The following is a 9,339-nucleotide window of genomic DNA, read 5'->3' on the forward strand; positions in this document are numbered from 1 at the left end:
CCATGTTGACCAGGATGGTCTCAATCTCTTGACCTCGTGATCCACCCGCCTCAGCCTCCCAAAGTGCTGGGATTACAGGCTTGAGCCACCGCGCCCGGCCCCATCACCCAACTCTTACAGAGCCTATGAAATCTCAGGCCACTAGGTTTGAAGAATCAGATGGTTCTTAGTCAGTAACCCTCTTCCCACAAGTGCCTTTCTAACCTCTACTGTGAGGCCTGCTTCCCAGTTCTCCAAGTTCCTTTATGTCCATTCTCTCCTATGAAACAGGACCATCCAGTGGAAATAATGCTATTTCCAGCTGAGAAAAAGAAGGCCGTTTATTCTTAATGGGAGGGCATCAGATAGGAATCAAACTTCATTGCAAACAGCTCACCATCCTATTGGGAGATGAATGAATGCTTCTCCGTTTTGGTTTTTCCTCAAGCGGGAGGAGGTGATGAAATTAGGTTTGGGGTGTGTTAGGGGTATAGCTTTGAGAGGCAAAAAGATCAGGGAAAGATCAAGCAGGAAGGAACTTACACCAGATTAATTTAAATATGTGTTACTTTTCTTCCCCCTCTCGCCCCATCCCCACCGTGCCGTCCCCGCCCCTTCTACAGCATTTCGATTCCTGGAGAGCATTACACATGTGTCCCATCCCAGGCCTCTAGCCACAGCAACCACACGACTCATTTCTCCTGGAACTGAGGCTGCATACCTGGGCTCCCCACAGAGGGGGAATCCCACCTGCTGTGAGTCACCTGCTGGCATAAAGGGCGGGCCTTACAATGCAGGGACCTTAAAAGACTCAGAGACAAAGGGAGAAAAACAACAGGAAGCAGCTCACAGACTCCGTGGACAACAGAGGGAACCTTACCAGAGACACACTGAACAGAGAGAATCAGGCTCAAAGCAAGTGGAAGTAGGCAGAGATTCCACAAGGACTAGTGCAAGGCACAGAGCCAGCCAGATTTGAGAAGAAGGCAAAAAGATGCTGGGGAGCAGAGCTGTAATGCTGCTGTTGCTGCTGCCCTGGACAGCTCAGGGCAGGGCTGTGCCTGGGGGCAGCAGCCCTGCCTGGGCTCAGTGCCAGCAGCTCTCACAGAAGCTCTGCATGCTGGCCTGGAGCGCACATCCACTAGTGGGACACATGGTGAGTGGCAGCCTGTGGAGCCAAACAGGAATCTCTCCAAGCTCTCCAAGGCTGTGATGGAAGACTGTGGCCTTGGGTGGAAGCTGGAAGGCTGAGGGCCATCAGGGAGTAAGGGAGGACAAGAGAGTAAGGTTCCTGAGAGTCATGGGCCTGAGGGTCCAGTATTTTTGGCTTCAAAAATACTTCTTACTTCTTTATTCTTTTCACCCCTTCCTCCATTCCAGCATCTAAGAGAAGAGGGAGATGAAGAGACTACAAACGATGTTCCCCATATCCAGTGTGGAGATGGCTGTGACCCCCAAGGACTCAGGGACAACAGTCAGGTACCACTGGGATGTGACTGGGCCATGAAGGAGAGGGGCCTGAAAACATGGCTTGGTACCATGGTAACCTAGAATTTGTGTCTGAAAATAGTAAGAAACTGGGTGAGTCTTCAGTGAATGGAGTAGGAAGAGGGTGTTCTCTTTCATTGCTTTCTTTTCTCCTTAGTTCTGCTTGCAAAGGATCCACCAGGGTCTGATTTTTTATGAGAAGCTGCTAGGATCGGATATTTTCACAGGAGAGCCTTCTCTGCTCCCTGATAGCCCTGTGGGCCAGCTTCATGCCTCCCTACTGGGCCTCAGCCAACTCCTGCAGGTATGAACTAGGGGCCTGGAGGATGGGGGCTTGCAGGTGTCAGAGACAGAGGGTTGGGGATTAAGGTTCTAGAGTCTTCTCTGACTGTGTCCTATGTCCTTTCAGCCTGAGGGTCACCATTGGGAGACTCAGCAGATTCCAAGCCCCAGTCCCAGCCAGCCATGGCAGCGCCTCCTTCTCCGATTCAAAATCCTTCGCAGCCTCCAGGCCTTTGTGGCTGTAGCTGCCCGGGTCTTTGCCCATGGAGCGGCAACCCTGAGTCCCTAAAGCCAACAGCTTAAGGATGGCACTCAGATCTCCATGGCCCAGTGAGGCCAAGATAAATCTACCACCCCAGGCACCTGTGAGCCAACAGGTTAATTAGTCCATTAATTTTAATGGGACCTGCATATGTTGAAAATTAGCAATACTGACTGACTTGTGATGCTGACCTATGATAAAGTTGAGTATTTATTAGATGGGAAGGGAAATTTCGGGATTATTTATCCTCCTGGGGGCAGTTTGGGGAGTATATTTATTATATTTATATTAAATAATGTACCTTTTTCAATAAAGACTTATTTTTGTGGCTATATGAGTTTAATTTCTAGGCTCAATTGGGAAAGAGAAATCAATGGAAAAGTAAGGCCAAGGGACTATAATATGCATCCCTTTCTTCTACTCTGAAGGGCTATGGTGGAGAGTGGTATTTTCTCATGACCCCCTGGTATATAGAATAACTGGGATCTCTTTGGTATTTAATTCCTATATGGCTGAGCAAGCAGAATGGGATTACCAAGGGTTGAGATTAGGAAGTGGGGTCATACCTAGGGGTCCCTTGCTCCCTGATCCAGTGCCTCCTTCCCTGCTTTCCTGGCCAAGGGTATATCTGGCCCATGATAGGAGTCCTGATCACCACAGGATCAAAAGTCAGAGCTCAGTTTTGAGCAGGAAGGGCATTCCAGGGAAATGAAGGTAAATCTCCCAGACCAATGGGACTCTCCCCTCAAAGGACATCTGGAGTCCCTTTCTTTCTTTCTTTTTTTCTTTTTGAGATGGAGCCTCACTCTGTCGTCCAGGCTGGAGTGCAATGGTGTGATCTTGGCTCACTGCAACCTCCGCCTCCCAGGTTCAAGCAATTCTCCTGCCTCAGCCTCCCAAGTATCTGGGTCTATAGGCACCCACCACCACGCCCAGCTAATTTTTGTATTTTTAGTAAAGACAGGGTTTTACCACGTTGGTTAGGCTGGTCTTGAACTCCTGACCTCAGGTGATCCACCTGCCTTGGCCTCCCAAAGTGGTGGGATTACAGGCGTGGGCCACTGTGCCTGGCCTTGGAGTCCCTTTGGAAGGAAGTTTGGTAACTCAAGGATAGCTGAAATTCTTTAAAAAAAAAGAAAAGAAAAAAGAGGAGGGGAAGTGGCTAGTGATTATTTCCTTTCCTTTTTTCCATAGTCATAGCATCAAAAAGTGTGGGCTTTGAAGTCAGACAAACCCAGCCAGGTTTGTATGTTGGCTTTGCCACCAGTCAGCTGAGTGACAACGAGAGAGTTATATAACTACTCATCCCTCCCCCCACAACACATATATAGCTCCCAGCACCCCTGGAAGAGCCTAAGGGACAGGATGGGCTGCTCCAAACAGGGAGGGAGGAAGAAGAAACCTAACAAGAGGAACATAGAGGGGTGGATGGAAGAGAGGCCACAATTTTCTGACTTCATTTCTGTATAGCTTGTTGGTGTCCCTAAGAACATTAGTTTCTGTGAGCAGAGAAATAAAGAGTTCAGAGATGAGACATTTCCAGATCAACATACAGTTTATTAGCCATTTCTGCTCAGAAGAGCCCCTTTCTCAACAGGACCTGTTCCTCTGACATAACAGACAAGAAACAGCCACCTATGCAGGGCTTTTCATTTATATCTCAAGTTATATCGGGAGGACATCTTAAAGCAATGTCAGTTGCCTGCTGGGGTTTCCTGCAAATAGCTAAGGTGTGAGATTGTCCAGAGTCCTACAACAGACCTTCAAGGTTTTAAGTTCCATGGACTTGGTCTTTGCCCAGGTTCACACAAGGAATTGAAAACTTCCTTTCAGGTAAACAACATATTGTACAAAAAAGGGAGGATGATATCATAATAGAGAAATAGCTAAGACCCAGTGCTTCTCCTCTGTAAAAACACCAAACTTTATCTAATACTATAACAAGAAATTTCTGCTGGGCACGATGGCTCACGCCTGTAATCCCAACACTTCGGGAGGCTGATCACCTGAGGTCGAGAGTTTGAGACCAGCCTGACCAACATGAAGAAATCCTGTCCCTAATAAAAATACAAAATTAGCCTGGTGTGGTGGTGCGTGCCTGTAATCCCAGCTACTTGGGAGGCTGAGCCAGGAGAATCACTTGAACCCAGGAGGGGGAGGTTGCAGTGAGCTGAGATCATTCCAGCCTAGGCAACAAGAGTGAAATTCTGTCTCAAAAAAGAAAGAAAGAAAGAAATTCCTGGCCAAGTACAGTGGCTCATGCCTATAATCCCAACATTCTGGGAGTCCAAGGTGTGAGGATCACTTGAGCCCAGGAGTTCAAGACCAGCCTAGGCAACATAGCGAGACCCTGTCTCTACAAAAACAAAAACAGCAGGGCATAGTGGCACATTCCATGGTCCCAGCTACCCAGGAGGCTGAGGTGGGAGGATTGCTTGAACCCAGGAGGCTGAGGCTGCAGTGAGCTGTGATTGCACCACTGCATTCTAGCCTGGGCAACAAAGTGAAATGCTGTTTCAAAAAAAAAAAAAAAAAGCAGTTCCTAAACTCTCAGCAGCCCTACCATCCCCGGCCTCCAGGAGTGATCTACCTCCTAAGTATTGAGAGAGTGGAGACCAGGTGGCATAAATTAGTGTGCAAAGCTTCACGGTCACATTAGATTGGCAGGATCATTTTATCGGGGAGGAACAGGTACAGCCAGCTTAGGGGCAGAGTAGGGGAGGAGACTGGTAAGAAAGAAAAAGGTCTACTTCCTGTCCATCACCTTCCTCAGGGTGGAGTTTCATATGGTAGGCTAAGGCAGAAAGCTCTCAGCCCCTGCAGGAATAGAAGAAATTTAGGGCTTGAGTCAGGAGTGAAGGAAAGAAGAAGGGAAAAGTTATCCTAGACATGAAGGAATGGAAGAAATAAATGGAGTCCTATCCTGTGTCTGCGTTCCCCACCAAGGGCCTAACTGGCTATTAAAATGTGGAAATCCTTCCATACTGGAAAGAAGCCACTGCCCTGAGCCCTCCAAGAGCCTGTCAACTGACCTGGTCTGCCCCCAGGATCCCTATACCTCCCAGTACAGCAGGCAGCCTCCAGGATCCTATTTAGACCTATGGCTCAACATCTGTTCTGATTAATTGTTGTCCCTTCCATATCCATGTTATGCTTTCACCTCTCACCCCAATGGAGTCACACAGGCCTGAGTTTGAACAGTTAACCCAGCTTAGAAGGGACACATGCCTGATTCACATCCTTGGAGAGCAACATCATGGTATCAGGAGTAGGAAGGGCAAGAGATACAAGAAGAACAGAGGAAATGTGGTTCCTAGAAGTCAGAAGGCATCAAGGGTCCATCAGTGTAGAAGTGGCTGGGGCGGGAGACGAAAGCCTCATCCATGGTGCTCTGGCCAGCCAACAGTGGGTCACCATTCGGCATGATTTCTTCAATCTTTATACAGTTTCTGAAGACTAGGTAATCCAGAGAGAAAAGTTAGGTCCTGACCTTAGGAATTCCCAACCCAGCAGGGAAAGGGAGGGAGGATGGCAGGAAAGGCCTGGGAAGAACCTGAGGGAGGTGGGGGAAGGCATGTGTAATTCCTAAACAAAGGAATCACAGAGATAATGGGCCTCTTTCCAATAAGGAGCTTGGAGCCCAGCTTTTTCTGTAATGGAGAGGGAGTGGCAGAAGAGGTAGGAAAGGGAATATGTATCCTCTTCCATAGCTCCATCTCATTACTTACTTTCCATTGGCTCAGTGTTCAAATGTCTCAGATCACAGGGCAAATCTGGTTCTGGCACTGGCTGTGATACAGGTCCTTGGTCTGGCTGTGGCACTGTTTGTGATACCGTGCATAGTGTGGGCTCCATTACAGGGTCCAGAGTGGACTCCAGCACAGACTCCAGTGCTGGCCCCAGATCCAGCCCTGCCTTCAGCAGTGACTCTAAGTCCATGCCGAGCTCTGGCACCAGGCCTAGCTCCGGCTCTAACGACTCCAGCTCTGGCTCCGGCTTAAGCTCCAGCGGTTGTTGCAGTTCATCCACCTGTCTGGATACCCAAAAACAGACAAAGGGGCAGGACTCAATGGTTTAAGTGAAATAGGAAATGGTAGAGCAAGCAGGAGCCGTCTCCCTCATCTAAGAAGGTAGTAGAGTGGAGGGCTAAAGAGCATGGGGTTTGGAATCAGGCTTGCTAGAGTTTGAATCCTATCATTTACTAGCTGGGGTACCTTAGGAAAATTACCTAACTTCTCTGAGCCTCAGATTTATCATCTATAAATGAGAACAATACCTAGTAATTCTTGAGCGGCAGTAGGGTGGTTAAAAGCAGGGCTATGGAATCTGACCTGTATCATTTATTAGCCATGTACCTCAGGTACAAAATTTTACTACTCTAAATCCAGTTCCTTAGCTGAAAACAGTGTTTGCTTCATAGGACCATTTTGTAGATTCAATAAAATGAGAAAATGAACACCATTTAGCCTACTGCCTGACACATAATAAACTTTCAGGCCAGGCACAGTGGCTCACACCTGTAATCCAAGCACTTTGGAAGGCCGAGGTGGGCGGATCACTTGAGGGCAGGAGCTTAAGACCAGCCTGGCCAACATGGTGAAACCCTGTCTCAACTAAAAATACAAAAATTACGCCAGGTGCAGTGGCTCACACCTGTAATCCGAGCACTTTGGGAGGCCAAGGTGGGTGGATAACGAGGTCAGGAGTTTGAGACCAGCCTGGCCAATAATACAGTGAAACCCTGTCTCTACTAAAAACACAAAGATTAGCCAGGCATGGTGATGTGCACCTGTAGTCCCAGCTACTCAGGAGGCTGAGGCAGGAGAATCACTTGAACCTGGGAAGGGGAGGTTGCAGTGAGCTGAGATCATGCCATTGCACTCCAACCTGGGCCAGAGGGCGAGACTCCATCTCAAAAAAAAAAAAAAAAAAAAAACTCCCAAAAATCAGTCAGGCATGGTGGCACTCGCCTGTAATCCCAGCTTCTCAGGAGGCTCAGGCAAGAGAATCGTTTGAGCTTGGGAGGCAGAGGTTGCAGTGAGCTGATTGTACCATTGAACTCCAGCCTGGGCAACAAGAGTGAGACTCCGTCTCAAAACAAACAAACAAAAAATTTATCCCCAGCCAAGTGCTGTGACTCATTCCTGTAATCCCAGCACTTTGGGAGGCCAATGCTTGAGTCCAGGAGTTCAAGACCAGCCTGGGGAACATAATGAGAGCCCCATCTCTGCAAAAAATTCAAAAAATTAGCTGAGTGCAGTGGCGTGTACCTGTAGTCTCAGCTACTTGGGAAGCTAAGGCAGGAGGATCACTTTAGCCCCCAGGTCAAGGCTGCAGTGAGTCATGATTGTACCACTGCACTCCAGCCTGGGTGATAGAGACCCTGTCTCAAAATACATATATATAGGTGGGGTGTGGTGGCTCACACCTGTAATGCCAGCACTTTGGGAGGCCAAGGTGGGCAGATCCCTTGAGTCCAGGAGTTCAAGACCAGCCTGGGCAACATGGTGAGACCCAATCTCTACAAAAAAAAAAAAAAAAAAAAAAAATAGCTGAGTGTGGTGATGCATGCCTGTATTGCTTGAGCTCAGGAGGTTGAGGCTGCAGTGAGCCACGACGGCACCACTGCACTCCAGCCTGGGCGATAGAGCGAGATCCTGTCTGGAACAACAACAACAAAAAGCTCCATGCTTGGCATCAAGTAGGTGCCTATTAACACCAGTGATTATGATCATTATTATCCAGAAACTCCTGTGGAGACAACCAAAGAATGGCAGCAGAAAAATATGAGATAGGAGAGAGACTAGAACAGGAAAAAACCAGAGTGGGCTAGGAGGAGGGAAAGCTAGGAGGGAGGGAAGCCTAGGAGGGAGGGAAGGCTGGGGAGACTGGAATAGGCCATGTTAGAACCACTTTATCAGCCAGAAAGGATTAGGGAGGATGGGTGAAGAGTTCATATCTCACCTATTAGAGACCATAATGAGCCTGCGTTTCAGGTATTTTCTCCGTTCCTGGAGATTAACTGTGAGGAACATACACAAGAAGCAGGGAAGATCAGTGGGCCAGACACACGGCCTGAGGTTCCCCTAGTGCAGATGATCCTGGCAGTCTCATCCCCATAGTAACAGCAGTGTCCCCTGGACAAATCCCTTAACTCCTCTGGATATCAGTTGTCCATGCTTGAAAGGAAGGAGTTGGGTCTATGGATGTTAGAGGATCTCTGCAATCTAGTAATGAAATATGTCAACGATTCCCACCTTTCTCCTGGTAGTAGCACCCAAAAGCTTCGTCCCGGGGTATTCGGGGATAGAGGAAGCGCAGTGGGTTCTCAGGTATGTTTTCTTCCGTGAGCAACTGGTAATGGTGGATGATTTCAGTCAGCGGGAGTGACTGCAGCACCTCTTTGGTGTACGGTTGCACAGAGTAGATGACCACCTTGTCTGGAGAGTGAATGCAGGAACAGGCAGGCTTGAGGGAAGAGGCTGGGCCTGGGAGCTCCCTGCTCTGGCTCTCCAGCCCCAAATTGGCTGAGGGATTCAGGATAGAGGCAGGGAAGCCAAGGGCAGGCAGAGGGGCAAAAGGGGAGTCAGGCAGAAAGGAGAGGCTGTGGGAATGGCAGGGCAGAGCAGCTGACCGTCATCTTGGTGCTCTACCCAGGAGCAGGTAATGCCCCCTTCTGACGATTCACTGAAGCGCAGTAGAAAGGTGCCAGAGATGGTCTTCTTCAGCAGCCGGCGCTCCTGGCTCCGACTCACAAAGCCCATGATCAGTCTGGAGCACAGAGAGCAGCAGTGAACCCCCCATTCCCTCCGCCCCGCCAGACCCCTGCCTCCCTGCTCCCCGTGTATGAAGCAACAGCCCCGGTTTTGGAACCCAGGTTTTGGACCAAGCCCTGCCACTTAGCTTTTTATCTTTTACAAGTCACTTCACTTTGCTGACAATAGCCACCTTCCCAGGGTTTGAAGAGGTATGAGGATTCAGTGAGATCACACAGATGAACAGCACTTTTTTTTCTTTTTTTTTTTCTGGAAACAGGGTGTCACTCTGTTGTCCAGGCTGGAGTGCAGTGGCATGATCACAGCTCACTGCCGCCTTGACCTCCCAGGCTCAAGCAATCCTCCCACCTCTCAGCCTCCAGAGTAGCTAGGACCACAGGTGTACACCACCATGCCTGATTAACCTTTGTATTTTTTGTAGAGATGGGGTTTCACCATGTGGCCCAGGCTGGTCTTGAACTCCTGGGCTCAAGTGGTCTGTCTGCCTCAGCCTCTCAAAGTGCTAGGATTATAGGCATGGGCCACTGTGCCCAGTCATGAATAGCTTACTTT

At 48.9% G+C, this 9,339-nt stretch overlaps 2 protein-coding genes across 4 annotated transcripts in view; one reads left to right on the top strand and one right to left on the bottom strand.

The window, feature by feature from the left end:
* The first annotated feature begins 390 nt into the window (after positions 1–390).
* Positions 391–2,343, top strand: IL23A (interleukin 23 subunit alpha). Its single transcript, XM_017536327.2, has 4 exons — positions 391–1,135; positions 1,360–1,458; positions 1,625–1,771; positions 1,877–2,343. The coding sequence occupies exons 1-4, from the start codon at positions 974–976 to the stop codon at positions 2,036–2,038; spliced, it is 570 nt and encodes a 189-aa protein (XP_017391816.1). The 5' UTR covers positions 391–973; the 3' UTR covers positions 2,039–2,343.
* A 1,204-nt stretch (positions 2,344–3,547) lies between these two features.
* The window catches only part of STAT2 (signal transducer and activator of transcription 2), a 22,826-nt gene continuing 17,034 nt past the window's right edge, over positions 3,548–9,339 (bottom strand). For 2 of the 3 annotated variants that reach the window (XM_037741192.1, XM_017536328.2), the window contains 5 exons: positions 8,646–8,782; positions 8,269–8,451; positions 7,976–8,033; positions 5,740–6,044; positions 3,548–5,467 (listed from right to left, as the gene is read on the bottom strand). In XM_037741192.1, coding sequence (XP_037597120.1) covers positions 5,325–5,467; positions 5,740–6,044; positions 7,976–8,033; positions 8,269–8,451; positions 8,646–8,782 — 826 coding nt within the window. In that variant the 3' untranslated portion in view covers positions 3,548–5,324. The remainder of the gene's footprint in view (positions 5,468–5,739; positions 6,045–7,975; positions 8,034–8,268; positions 8,452–8,645; positions 8,783–9,339) is intronic. The other variant, XR_005201497.1, reaches the window with a different exon arrangement.

Source organism: Cebus imitator, unplaced genomic scaffold (assembly GCF_001604975.1).
Source record: "Cebus imitator isolate Cc_AM_T3 unplaced genomic scaffold, Cebus_imitator-1.0 Scaffold96, whole genome shotgun sequence".
NCBI classification, from domain to species: domain Eukaryota; kingdom Metazoa; phylum Chordata; class Mammalia; order Primates; family Cebidae; genus Cebus; species Cebus imitator.